A 14,872-nucleotide genomic window follows, 5' to 3' on the forward strand; every position below is an offset into this window, starting at 1 on the left:
TTTTAATTACTCCTGTTTGAGCTTAGGACCTAACAAGTATAACAACTAAACTTAGTCTTTGTACAGGACTCATGTCCTCATATGAAGCCAAAGAGTCAAAGTTTTAAAGAAATTAACGTCCCCATTTGAGAGGCAGGGTCTCAAGGGTCTCAACTGTAAAGAGCACCCTGTAAGCCAGAAGCTTGGTCCTTTATTTTTTTAATTTATTTATTTACAAAAAAGACTCCTCTGGAAGCGCGTCAGTGTCTTTTATACCCTGTACTAATAAGGTGTTTTGCTGGGGATGCTCAATATTTTAAAAGCTCCTTTCTTCTCAGCATGGGAACAGACCTCTGTGTTTGTTGCCCCTGATTTCAGTCCCGTTTTGTTTGAGGATTATAAAACAAATGCAGGGCTTCCTTCTATTATTGCAAAAGAAATTGTCTGCATTCGTTTCTTTCCAGTACACTTTATTGTCTGTGGACCCTTTTTTCCCTCCTAGCAGTTAAATAAAGAAACAACATCACTGCCCAATAAGACCCGTAATCTTTTGGCGGTCTTCCAAATTGTTTTTCTTTTTTTTTTTTTTTTGGCCTCAGTTGGTGCTTGTTATTCCCAGCTCTGCTGCTTAGGGGAAAAAGTCAGTTTGAGCACTCTCGGGGATGAGAGAGAGAGAGAGAGAGAGAGAGAGAGAGTTATTTGCTACTTATTGTTATTTTTCTTAATAACAAATTGACTATATTTACGTAACATTCAGGAAGTTAATTTGTGCTGGTTTGATGATTCTTTGGCAATACTGTATCTAAATATGGCAAAATTGGAGAGATAGAGAGAGAGTAATGGGATAACAGAGAGAGAAAGGCAGAAAAGGACTAAAGGAAAGAACTAAGGGAGCGAGAGAGAGAGGGTTACAGTATTACCAGGGGGAGAGGGAGAGAGAGAGATGACCTGTATTAGAGTGAGAACAGACTTTATCTCCAGGGAGGAAGAGGAGGAGGTGATGTCATATGTGTGACACAGCAGGATTTTGCTATTAAAGTTTATTATAGTTTTAATATTTCGGGAAAAATATTATTCACTCAGTGTCTATTTACCTCACACACACACATTCACTGACACACACACACATACACACGCTCGCTCTCTGACGGACCCTCCCTTCTCCATTTCTCCTTTAATGCCTTCCAAATGTGTCGGGTGATCAGTGCTGCGGTGAGCTGGGTTGTGTTTGTTGCGGTTGGGCTGGATCGTGAGTGGCTCAGTGTGTGGCGAACTGAGAGGGACCGACCTGCGGGAAAACTGCGGCCAAACACACTCCCGGGAGAGATTACCTTCTAATGGAAAAGAACTGTCAATGTGTGTGTGTGTGTGCGCGCGAGTGTGTTTGTGAAACAAAGAGAGCGAAAGTGTATGAGTGTGTGAGTGAGAGTCATTGCAGTGGACGCTGAGGAATGTGTGTACTAAACAGGGGTCAGTGTTTATCAGAAAGTCATCACTGTTCCTTCACTTCTCTTCAGTTCCCTTCCCCTGTGGTCAGAGTTTCGGGGCAAAGCGGCTGTTTTTGTGTTCAGATCTGCATCTGCGTCACAGTGCTGCCCTTACTGTAAATAAGTGGTTCGCCGATTTGTGAGCACTGGTTTTGTGGCACTTGATTACTTAAAGCAGCCTTATGCAAGAATTGGTAGTTCTTGCTCCTGGGTGTAATTCACACTTTAAGCCAACACACAAAACAGACACGCTGTACACATGCATTTCTGGACAAGCTGAGACAGATAGTGGACCATCACAGAAAGTAAAATAAGCATGTGGACTGAAACGGAGGAGTAGCATTACAGGGTTTTGACTCTGGTTATGCAGTGTAACACAGTTCTTGCAAGCGTTTTCCTGCCTGCTTCACCAAAGTTAATATACTACAGATAGCAGCGTGCTAAGCCCGACGTTGCAGCAAAATAGAGACGCTATTCTCTCTGTGACAAGTCAGTTAAGTCAGTGGAGCATCACAATGATTTTGAAGCTTTTATTTTAAGGTAAAAAAATACATAGTGTTGCTTTAATTACCTATTTTTATAATTAGGTTATATTTTTAGATTGAAGCAATGGGACACAGGTGGATGGTGTGCCAAGATGAATAAATAATGTCGTGACTGTATGTGCTTATCTACTAAAAACTGTGCAAAAGTCTGAGAATAATATGTTACATATAATGCATTTATTACTTTCTTCATTTTAAAAGTGAAATAAAGCTAAATGAATAAAGAATATGTAGTCATTTGTGTGAGTGTGTTAGATTAACCTTTTGAGCTAATTTCGAGGAAGTCCAGTATTTACAGTTACCATCCAACACCTAGTTTATATAATTGACATATGAGTGAGCTGTTGGTGGAACTGATCGATTCCATACAGTCACTGACATTCATAGAGAAGTCGGCAACCAAGCCTGTGTTCTTCTAACTGTATTCTTCTCTACTGACAAACAGCATGGCATGGATTCCACAAGATTCTGGTCCATGTTGACACGATTGCATCACACAATTAATTTCTTCAGTTTTTCCAAATCTCCCATCCTGCCACATTCCAAATGTGTCATATCATTGGATTCAGATGACTGAGAAGGCAGTGAAACCAGTTTTGCTTTGTGAAATGGGGCATTATCATAGCTGTTAGCAGATTAGTAAATTGTGACCATGATGGGATGAACATGGTCAGCAACAGTACTCAGGCATTCAAGTGATGATTGATTGGTGTTAACAGACCCAAGAAGTGAACCAAGAAAGCATTCCCCACACCATTACACCACCTCCACCAGCCTGGACTGTTAAAACAAGGCAGGATAGGTCCAGGTGATTTATGATGGTTGGTTGGTGCAACAGATAAAACCACTAGCTGCCAGTGAGCTATTACACCATGTGGGATACCAGGGTTCGATTCCCAGTCTGGTTGACTGTATGCTGCGCTACACCAATAAGAGTCCCTGGGCAAGACTCCTAACACTACATTGGCCCACCTGTGTAATACGAGTCACCTTGTAAGTCGCTCTGGATAAGAGCGTCAGCTAAATGACGTAAATGTAAATGTAAATGATCCTCAGCAGAAATCAAGATTGACCAGACCAGGGCTGTGTTTATCCTGTCTTTACCGAATGCACAGCGCCAGTTTTGGTGAGATTCTGCTCAGTGCAGCCTCAGCTTTCTGTTCTTGGCTGTTCTTGGGCAGTAGTGGCTCAGCAGTTAGAGCTCCTGGCTATTGATGACAGGATTGTGGGTTCGACACCCGGGCTTAAGCAAGGCCCTTCACCCTCTCTGCTCTCAGGGCACTGGAGTTGGCTGCCCACCACCCAGTGTGTGTGTGTTTAGTACCACAGATGAGTCAAATGCGGAGGACAAAGCCCATTTTCCTCAAGGTTTGACGTGTTGTAGTTTCTGAGATGCTTTTCTGCTCACATCAGCAGGACATGTAACTTGACCTGGAGTGTCTAAACTTTTCATATACAGGTGACTGCTTTTGTGTATATTGACACAGGGACCAGCAGCTCATGCGTGTCAGAGGCCCCAGGCTCTGGAAATGAGGGGAAGCAGCCTAATTTCTGGGCCATGAACGGTTTCCTCAAGTGCCAAGTCACTGCTCATATACATTTGAAAGTATTATGACTCAGAGTTGCCTGGATGCTCATTGTTTGCATGAGTCTGTGTGTGATTTTTTTTTTATTTTTACGGTAATTCCTCCTGGCTCCGATTTTGGCATTCTGCGTTGTGCTCCACTGCAGAAGCCAGCACTTTCCTCTAGAATGCTGGTTCTTCTCAAGAAAGCTTCACTGGAATGATGATCACATTAAGGTAGAGTGCTAGCCAAGCATTGAAATCTGTGTCTGTTTGTTTGTTTTGGTCTACTAACCACTTACAGGCAAGCTGGAACGAAAGTAACCTTGTTTACCTTGTTAGATTATGTCAGTGGAGAAGCGTTCTTTATACTGTAACAGACAAAGGGAGAGAAATAACTGTAAGCAATAAAATCAGGTTATAGCATGGAAGGAAGATACGTTCTGATTTCTGATTGACATCAACTTTAAAAGGCCGGGAGCTGCTGGCGGGGTCCGGCTTCCATTCCTCTGCCCTGTAACTTAATATCTCAGTCAGTTTACATTGTTTTCCATGTATTTAATAGCCTTGAATAATGAATGCCAATCTTAAGATGTAACCCTGGCATTTTAAGGGGTTAATCAGTCAGCACACACACTGGTAACCGGACACATTCAGTCTCACATAAACTTTCTCTCTCTCTCTCAATGTGCTTTTTCAGCACTTGCAGACATAACGCAGACGTATGGTCTTTTCTGTCTCAGCCTGGCAGCCCTGTCCTGCTATGTCGGCCTGCACATAAATGCCCCATGAGGGAGTGTTAGAGCTTGACTGCTAGGAAGTGTGTCTAATAATCATAACTACTTAACATACACACACTCTCACTCAAAACAAGTGTTTTTAGGACACTGTCAGGGCAGACACTGGAGCATATACAGTACATATACAGTATATAAACAGTTTTTTTTTTATAAAGAAGCATGCAGTTAATGAGAGGCAGCACAGTGGTGCTGCGGGTGGCCTCCAACTCCACAAGCCTGGGGTTGTGGGTTCGATCCTCGCTCGGGTCACTGTCTGTGAGGAGTTCTCCCCGTGTCCTCTTGGGTTTTCTCCAGGTGCCTTCCCAAAACACACATGCTAAGTGAATTGGCTGTCCTAAATTGCCCCTAGGTGTGAGTGAATGGTTGTGTGCGTGGTATCCTGCGATGCACTGATGACCTGTCCGGTCGGTATTCCTGCCTTGCGCCTAATGATTCCGGGTGGGCTCCGGACCCACCACGAGCCTAATCAGGAAGAAGCGGATAAGAGCATGGATGGATGGATGGATGAATGGTTTTGAAGAATTTTTTTTGCAAGATTCAAGCAAGATGTATGAGCCCTTTTTAAGCAAAGGTTTGGATAACCTGCTTGGACAGCATTTAATTAAGCTTGTGAAGTTTTTTTTTCTTTGCTGAAAGAGTTTTCATTTTTTTTGGTCCTATATATTAGCCCTGGTTTTGCATTCCAGGAATGTAGAAAAACACACACACATTGCAGGTCAGCAGGGGACCAGGAGCTTTTGTGGCTGATCATGAGCCTGAAAGACAGATTGTTTTTTTCATTTGTTCCTCAGCACTAACTGCTGTTCTGCAGTGTGTGTCTGAGTGTGACGCTCTTGCTGTATAGCTGCAGGCTGAGCAGTTATTACAGGAAAAGCATGAAGATAAAGACACAACTGAGTGACTGCCATGAATAGAACCGGAGTAATCATGTGATCCATCGTTTAAAGCTAGAACGCTGTCATACCTTGTGTGTTCTTATCCCATATGTGTACGCACCCCATCAAAAGTTTGGGAACACCTTGCTTTCTTTCAGTTGTACTGCATAAACTGCATTTATCATTATACACCAATCAGCCCTAATTTTGCCCAATAAGTCCTAATCAATAACATAGATTACCTGGTTCCAGTTGCAACTGTTAAGGGGTGAATATACAGTTTTGGTGAACAGTCAGTTCTTGAGGGTGATGTTTTGGAGGCAGTAAAAATGGATAAGAATCTGAGTCACTTAGACAACAACCAAATTGTGATTTACAGACGACTGTTTCAAAGTATCTTCAAAACTCCAGACATGTCTTGTGGGGTTTTCCTGGAAAGCAGTGGTCCATACCTTTCAAAAGTGCTCCAAGGAATGCCAACCAGTGAAAGGCGACAGGGTCTTTGACATCCAAAGCAAGTCCCACCTTTCAGCTTACAGGACTTGCTACAGGATCTGCAGCTAACGTCTTGGTGCCAGGTACCACTGGCCACCTTCAGAGGTCTTGTGGAGTCCATGCCTTGAATGGTCAGACCAATTTCGGAGGCGCGAAGGGAAACCTACTCCATATTAGTTTATGCTATTTCTGTTTTGGTTATTTAAGTATCTTGATATCATCCATCAGAAATGTTAAATCAGCCAGTTTACAAACTACACCTCTGAATGATCCCAGACTGAAGCCTTCATTAATGCGAGTAAAAGTACTAAACATTAGTGTCTTTTTTCCTTTATGTAGGTTAAGTAGGTAGAGCCTTCTAGCATGTGGGCCCTATTATCAGGAGATTGCTGGCTTCATAATTAGCTAATTGTCCTAACTCTCTCAGGGTGGTCTAGCCATCTCAGCCTGATGCTAGTCAGTGCTGGTGTCTGTTAGCTGTTGTAACCGAACTGTCGGTTAGCATTCTCCTCCAAGTACGTTCAGCTGCCCAATGATGTTGGCAGTTCGCTCTATGTGACTTGGAGGAAGCACATGCTAGCTTTTACCCTTCCAGCACTGGCAGTGTAGTGTTATTGGAAGGGGTGGTCCTAGCTAGTGGGTGGGGAAATGATTAAAATCCGGGTTAAAATTGGGTTAAATAAATAAAAACTTAGGCCAGTGAACAGCAGAGCAGTGCAGGACTAATCTCAGTCTCCTTCTACTTTATATTCCACAGTCCTCTAGACTTTAGGGTCACGGCTCAGAGACGTTCTGAGAGTCTGCCTTAGGTTTACAGAGCGTGCCCACTGCTCTTAATACCCCGCCCAGTCTCCATGGCAACGACCCCGGCGACCCTGCTCTAACTTCAGGCTTTGCCGTGAGAGCACACTATCTTGTGAAGTTGCTAGTGTTTAGGAGAGGGTAAATCCGGCCATGTAAGGAGAGAGAGAGAGAAAGAGAGAGAGAGGGGAGTAAAGTGACAACAGAGGTTATAGGGGAGGACAGATGGGTTGCCAGATTCTCTATAATGAGTGTGTAGTATGGGAGTGGGAGACTCCTGCCTCTTGTTCTTCATCTCAATCACTCTCAATTACAAAACGCATGGGCTCTTATCAATTAATGACATGGGAGGTTCTGCGAGAACAAGGCGGCTTTCTGTTTGTGCTTGTGGAGCGCCATCACCAAGGACTAATATCTTATCACTGCTCCAGATAACCCACATGGAGGCTTTTCTGTTCTCCTTCAGCCTGTTTGGGATAGAAATGACTTCACCGCGCTTTCTCTGCAGCGGCTGTGTGCGTTCTAGCCGGCAAAAATTAATGTCATTGCAAATTCTGTCTTATTCCAAACGTAGCCATGATATCTAGTGAATGAAAAGCATTCAGTTGTGCATTGTATCTACACTACATGTCCAAATGTTTGTGGACACCTCTTCGAAATTGCACCCAAGGCTGACACACATGTGAAAAAAAGAACTCTCTGGAGCAGATAAACATGAATCTGTTGACAGCTTGCATAATGCCAGGCGTGGGCTAAAGTATAGTATATAGTCTCTCAGCACTGAGCTGTGGAGCAGTGGAACTGTGTTCTCTGCAATGATGGTACTTCATCCAGTACTTAAGGGATGAGTTGGGGAGTTGGGGAAGAGGTGGGGTGGTGATCATCCAACTTCCTGACCTTGTTAACGCTCTTGTGGCTGAATGCAATCAAATCCTCACAGCAGTGTTCCACAATTTAGTAGAAAGCCTTCCCTTGACAGTAGGGACAGTTGCTTCAACATGAGCAGGATACACTTTTTTAATACCCTTGATTTGGGAAGTGAGCAGTGAATCTGTAGGTGTCCCAATACTTTTGTCCAGATAGCATATGAGGCTATTTTAGCCAACATGTAATGGAAACCTTACATGGCATCTGTAGAGACAATGTTTTTCATGTCACCTGTTAGTGGTATTCATGTTATGGCATATCTGTGCATGTGAGCGTGTGTTAATGCCATGTTTTTTTTTCTGCTTCTCCTTCAGGTCCGTTGTCCCGAAGCCCATGTGAGTTACTGCCGGTGGGTGCGGGACACCCTGTCCAGGCCGCGTTGAAGAGTTTTACGGCTCAGTCCGGCTGTGCAAGCCGAGGAACCGCCAGCCTCCCTCAGGAGGTGCACATTATCAACCTGCGCAGCAACTCTGATGGTGCAGGAGAGAAACCTGCTGAGGTAAGAGAACCAGTTCCCTCTTATTGCTACTGTGGGGTCTGCACTCCACTGTCCACTTTATTAAAAACCCTTTCCTTGCAGCACCACCCTGCTGGTGTACAGTTAAAGCATAGTTAGTCTCAGCTGTACTCTAGGCACAAGTTTTAATTATTGTTTGGGTTGTTTGGGGGTTCTGAAATTAACACAGGGTCGAAATTATACATACATGCACTTATTATTTATTATTAGTTTAGTGGTGCTGCAGTTTTAAATACCAGGATCTCTTAACTTCCTGCTAGTGATCATGATTGACTACAGCGGGTAGCTTCTCTGTGCCCACAGAAAGGGGGTTGTTGGACAGCACTTATTGGATTGACCAACACAATGTACAATGGGAAAGTTCAAGGAGCTCGATGCAGATCTGAGAAGGATTATTATGATGAATTTTTTTATTAATAATTTATAAATAATTCTGACCAGAGGAGGATGGGCTCCCCTTGTGAGCCTTGGTTCCTCCAAAGGCCCACTTCCCTTGTTGTTTCATGATTTGTTGACCTCTTGTCCTATTACTGGATTCCTGTAAAGCTGCTTTGTGAAAATGTCAGTTGAAAGAAGCGAGATACAAATAAATGTGAATTTAATTGAATACAATTTTGATTTACACAAGTCAGGAATTTCACTTGAAGCCATTTCCAAACAACTGCAGATTGTAAGATCATCAGTTTTTAGGTTATAAGAAGTTATTAGGAGGTGTAGCCAATTTGGAAAGATCTGGAAGAAGACCCTGTCTGTCACCCTTGGCACCAGTTGGCCAAGTTCTCCCATTTTTGTTAGAGTTGTTGCATAGTGACTGGTTTCCTCAGCTACGGCGTTAAAGCCAGTCGCTGCAGCTTTCTGTCACATGACAGCGGCTAAACAGTGTGTGCTCTGCAGTGTTGCAGAATGGACATGTTCGCTGTTAACTTACTATGATGAAATGGGCCGAGAACCTTTCTTTGCTGGACCCCGCAGGCTGCGCCGGTTGTTGTAGGCTGTTATTTGAGTTGTAAGTGGAAAGGGATGTTGTGGGAACAGCGTGCCGCCTCTCCAGCGAGGCAGGGGGCGAGGTGTGAACCCGCTGTGGCTATCAGATTAATTGATGCTGTAATTGCTGGACGGCCTTTCTGGCCCAGCGTCGTGCTGACTCGAGCACGTTTCTGAGGAAACAGCATCGTTTTTTTTTTTTTGTTGCTTTGTCTTTGTTTAGCGGGGTGCACAATCAAAGCCTACACACACACACACACGGAGCGCTGCTGGGGTGATCCCTAATGGCTCAGTTGTCTGGAGGTCCTCAATTCTATTAGTGAGCAATGAGCCTGGAGGGGAAAAAGTATTGGGTGGAAAAAAAGAGAGACAGTCCATCAACTTTTCAGTCCACACACGTCCCAAGAAAAACAGCAGTGGGCCGAAGTAAGGGGGGCTAGTGCATTGGTGGTTTTGTCCAGTAAGGAGAGCAAGAGAGAGAGAGAGAGAAAAAAAAAATATATATAAAGGAGTGAGGGGAAGAAAGAAAGTGGAGGAGGAGGAGGAGGAAAGAGGTAGAGTATATCTTGGCTAAATAGCTGCAGTTGTTAAGCGCTATCAGCCTTGCGTATCGAGGAGAGCTTTTTATGTGCTTTAGCTCTGGGGGTCCAGCGCTATTGAAATACAATAGCAATCCCTGCCTGCAAGAACAGTCACGGCTTTAATACCCTCTCTGTACTTTTGAACAGGGAGCTTTCTGCCTTAGTGGACCCATATCACGCACATAGGCCGAGGCAAGCCAACAGCTTTGGTTTGGTCGTGGCCAGAACTATAGTTAACGTAATTGACCCGCAGGTCACTTTGAGACATCGGCCGTCTAAACATTTTCACAGTCTTACCTCAAACATAGTTGGACAGAAGTAAGCCACTCTTCTATTTTACAAGTCAGGACCATGCCATGAACATATGATAATATAGGAGGAGACTATAAGAGAGGGGATGGGGGAACTCTGGGCTGAAGTCAGACCCCCCTCGGGAGACGGGGATAGTAGCGGGGTGCACAATCCACATCATGAACACAGTAGGTAGAGATGGAATTTATAGGATGTTATACTGGGAGGAGGTGGGGCTTCAGACTTGTCTAAGCAGGTAAAAAACCCTAAGCAGCCATCTTGAAAAAAAGTTTTCACCTGACTTCACCACGTCCACTTGATGTACAGGCCTTCAGTAGATTTACTTTGTAGCTCCAGTGCAAAACAAAAGAAGAAGGGAGTGGTGTAAGCCAGGAACCGCCGGTGATTCCGAGGAGTTTAAGAGGTTGAAGTGATTGCTGTTCATTCTACCCTGCCAAGCGCCAAAGCAAAGGAACGTCAGACCTGCGGCAGGGAGATCAGATTGTTGTTGGAGGCTCCAGCATGTAAAACAAAAGCAGAGAAAATACTATCTGACCTATCCCAGAAACAGATCCTGCAAGAACGAGGGCAGGGGGTGAGAAAACCACAATCATCAGATGTCCTCATGTGAGTCTTATCAGACAAGCAAGGTATTAAAGTGTTTATTCCACAATAAAAAAGGGCTTTGCAGCCAAAATGTACCACTTGTGGTTCAGCAGGATAGGTTTATTTTGCTATACTGTGCCCGTATCAGTCCCTGCACGCTTAGGGGTCAAGCAAGCAGGGTATTAAAGTGTTTATGAAACAATAAAAGGACTTGCACAGCAAATGTTTTTGCTCAGTGGGCCCATTTTTGAGCCCATATTTTTTTGAGTCACTGTGTGAAGGGTTAGTGGTGAGGTGTTTCCCTTTAGTCAAGTCCAATACAGTGTAATGCCATATGTATGAAGAAGCAGTGATGTCATATTACAGCCACATATTGATGCTGACAGCATAAAGTGCATGAGGAAGGAAACAAGGGACGGGGGGCAAGGTATTGTAGGTATTGCAGCAGTATCACAGGTAACAATTTAATACCAATATGCCAATTTGGGAGAAAAGACACTCTGAAACTTAGAAAGTTCATGGTTTAAATGTGGAAAGGGTCACATTTGGTAAGGTACAACATAATGTAATACTGTATGACCGGTATGTCTCCACTCTTTGCTTGGTTGGTGCTATGAGTCATCGGCCCATCCTTCTAGATATGCTTCATCAGGCCTTTGGGGCTGTCCAAGGCTCTGGGCCAGCGATGTGTGAAAAACATGTTTGGACTAAACACTGACTCTAGCAGTACAGATTCTCTGAAACCCACTGATCTCTGCCTGTGCCAGATGCAAGACCATTTTTCTCCCTTTTTAAACCTGTGATGTGATTAGTTTGTAGCTTTTATTGGCAGTCGCAGGGATTTGCTTTACTCCCTCAGCGATGCCATTGTGGAGTATTTGTATTTGCAGCCTGGCAACGGCTTCGCTTCGGTTTTCCCTTGCTTGTGTATTGCAAGGTCTGCAAATAACTGAGTAATTGAGGCAAACAGTTGAACGAAGGCCAACTCGAGGTTTACTTAGTGCATATCTAAAGAGGCCTATTGGAGTTTAAACAGCAGTCAATTTCTTTTCATTACTGCCTGTTTGTGAAGCTTTATTTGATTAAGGAAAAGGAAAGGGTGGGAAATTTTAGCATTTCGAAACGCTTTACGGACACGTTTCCAGCTTCATTAACATGTGGAGGCGTCATCAAGTTGGGCACAGACCACAAATCCCCCACCTGAGTTTAGGCCAATACAAAAAAATATGTTTTCCATTCAGGACTCTATTAATGATCTTTTCCAATGAAGACTTTTTAATTCCATCTTTTGCTCAAATTCACTTCTTCTCTTACTGCCTAGATGATAGAAACAGCATTATGGGCTTATTTATTATTATTTATTAATGAATGGTTAATAAAATCCATCTGGCATATTTGACTACACCACTGATATGTAGATTACAGTATAAAGCGTTTACCATATTTACATTTAGGAGTTTAAGTAGACAAGTATCATTACTGAATAAAAAACAGCACTGAAACTGTAGCTGTGACCAGAATTCATTTGCTGTCTGCATTTTAGGGCACTATTGAGTACATCTGGTACATCTGTTTTTCTTTTAGTGTCCGAATTGTAACTGGGCACTACAATCTCCCTCAATTCACCCGTAATGTCTAGTGGTCATCATAGGTCACTACATTAGCTTTGTTACTGGGGGCCGCTGAGACAGTGAAAATGGAACTGGTGGTGAAACCAGACAGGTTCTATACAGTTAAAAACAAAGACTAAATACCTTGGTATACTTTCAGCTGCACAACGTTAAATCCACCTTTGCATGCTCACAGTTTCTACTATTCGCTGCAGTTTTTCAGTCACATACAGTAGGAGTGCTCCAATACTGTAGGTGGCGCTATAACACTTCCTGGACATTTCCTTGACTATTGGAGAAGGACTGTACGCTGTAAAGTACTGTGTGTTTGGCACTGATGGGTGTCACAGGGTGTTTTCGTATGCGGAGTTAGCGGCGCTGCCATTGAATGGCATGGCGAACAAAGCCTCTGTACAATGTATTTACAGATTTTCCACAACTGGTTCAACAATCTAGAGTCTTATCAAAATATGTCCCACTTTTATGCCCCAGGTTAGTTTTATGCCCCACATTACGCCGTATTGTTGACCGACAGAAGGTACATATACTAAACTACTCAATAATACTACTGCCTTTATTACTGTTGATGCCATCTTGGATTCTGGACTCTGGGTTGGTGAGGCTCCCCCGACTTTCCCAGTAGGAAATCTGACTTGTGGGGGGCGACACAGTTAAATTTACGTTAGCTGGTGTTAATGTTAATGCTAACGGTCGTCATACAGAACTTGACAACAGCCCAGCGCTGAACTCCATCGTGTCGCTTCTAAAACCTAAACTCTGACGTAGATCAGGGACCTGATGGAGAGGGCTCATGTGAGTTTTGTCTACACACACGGACAGATAAGACCGTTCCACTCAGCGCATTCCAAGCCTCAGGTATTTGTTAGCCTCCGATATCTCCAGGCCAATTATTGTGCTTTTTGATAGAAGAGGAAGATTAGGAATGAGCAGAACAAAAGGCTGGGGACGACCTTTGGCGTGCTTACATCCGCAGCAGAGATCTTTGTAATCTAAAGGCCAGCACGTAATCGTGACCACACGTTGGAAACCAGTAGAGGCCCCCTCATGCTTACACACATACACACATACACACACATACTGTACATAAACACTACAGAACAGAAACAAACAAAGCAAATATTTAACGGTATGTTTATTGATATCTCGTTTCACAGTGCACTGTACTTTTACTGTAGTGAATTATGTGGGAAACTCCTCTATACTCTTTGCTGATGCACAGAACACCCTGCTTCACACATTTTAGGAATATACCATCTGTTATTTTTTTTTTATTCAAAACCCAAAAATAATGTTAGTGTTGCTTCCAACCCCGCCCCCCCCCCACACACACACACACTCACACACAGTCTCAGATGGTGTTTAAATTTAACCGGTTGACGTCGTTTCCAGGTTTTTCAGTCATTTTTCACTCGTTGAGGCCCTTTGTGGCTGGGTGTTTCCTTTTCTAATCATGACTCCAATTACTTGTCAGCAGATTCTGCTTGGGAGGCTCTCACACAAAACTGCACAAATACTTTCTTAAAGGAGGGCAGTGACCCCTGCTTATGACTAAACACTGCAGTGTGAAGCCAGGCAGCTTGGGAAATTCTCTGAAGACCTTAATTGTGTTCATTTGTTTTGTCACTTCAGATAAAGTTTGCGTTATCGTTCTTTGACACTGTCCACAATGATTAAAAAAAATGCATTGTCCTGCTAAAGGGATGTATCGTGCAGTGTGAGGGATGTTTCCTTCCTCTGGGGGCTGATGACTTGGGCCATGCTCGAATGCCATGTAAAACTGTTTGTCCTTGACATTCATTGTGTGGCTGGGCTTTGGAGCACATTTCTTATGGTTTCACATACACTGTAGACCCCCCCCCCACACTCTGTGACTATTTTCTTTGGGAAACGTCCAAACCTTCTCTGTTCCTCTGCTATGCTGTGGGAGCATTCGCTGGCATTCTTTTCTCAGTTAATGAAGGAGTGCTGGGTAAGCATATGGGGCAGAACCCTCCGCATCAGTTGTTTTAAAAGCTTTTTTATGCATTGGTGAAACTCAACTCTGTCCTGACGCCTAGCTTATGTCTCTGAGGCCTTGTCCACCAATGTGGTCTCTGGCTGGACAATCTATACGGAATAAATCAGCCCTTCCATGCCCCCCTGCAGCCTGTATTTTTGGCCAGTGCTGATGTTGGGGCAGGGGAAGGATAGAGCTGTGATAAACTCTGACATTCTGAACTGAAAACAAATGCAGCTGAAAAACATTGTCTGCTTGAGTTCACACACAATTCTGACTGTCCGATTGTAACCCATCAACATTCAGTCTGAATCGGACTGCAGACTGTTTATATTCAGTCTAAATCCAGCTGTAACCCATCAAAGTTCAATCTGAATATTACTGGAATCCATCAAAATTTAGTCTCAACCAGACTGGAACCCATCAAATTTCTGCATTAATCAGACTGGAACTCCTCAAAATTAGATCTGAATTCGACTGTAACCCATCAAAATTTGGTCTGAAACAATCAATATTCTATAACCCATCAAAATTGGGTCTGAATCTGACTGTAACCCATTAAAATTTGGTCTGAAACAATCAATATTCTATAACCCATCAAAACTGGGTCCGAATCCGACTGCACCTCATCAAAATCCGGTCTGAATCTAATTGTTACCCATCGAAAATTCAACCTGAATCTGACTGTAACCCATCAAAATTTGGTTAAATTAAGTTTTTTTGTGAATCCGATCGTAGTTCACCAAAATTCAGCTTGAATCGGACTGTAACCCAAGAAAATTGATTGAGTGTA

General features: G+C 43.4%; 1 protein-coding gene across 4 annotated transcripts in view; it reads left to right on the forward strand.

Annotated features, from left to right (window-relative positions):
- The window catches only part of tgfbr3 (transforming growth factor, beta receptor III), a 138,218-nt gene that overhangs the window by 42,864 nt on the left and 80,482 nt on the right, over positions 1–14,872 (forward strand). For all 4 annotated transcript variants that reach the window (XM_072684041.1, XM_072684043.1, XM_072684045.1 and 1 more), the window contains one exon: positions 7,788–7,972. In XM_072684041.1, coding sequence (XP_072540142.1) covers positions 7,788–7,972 — 185 coding nt within the window. The remainder of the gene's footprint in view (positions 1–7,787; positions 7,973–14,872) is intronic.

This window comes from Salminus brasiliensis, chromosome 7 (genome assembly GCF_030463535.1).
Source record: "Salminus brasiliensis chromosome 7, fSalBra1.hap2, whole genome shotgun sequence".
Classification (NCBI taxonomy): Eukaryota; Metazoa; Chordata; class Actinopteri; order Characiformes; family Bryconidae; genus Salminus; species Salminus brasiliensis.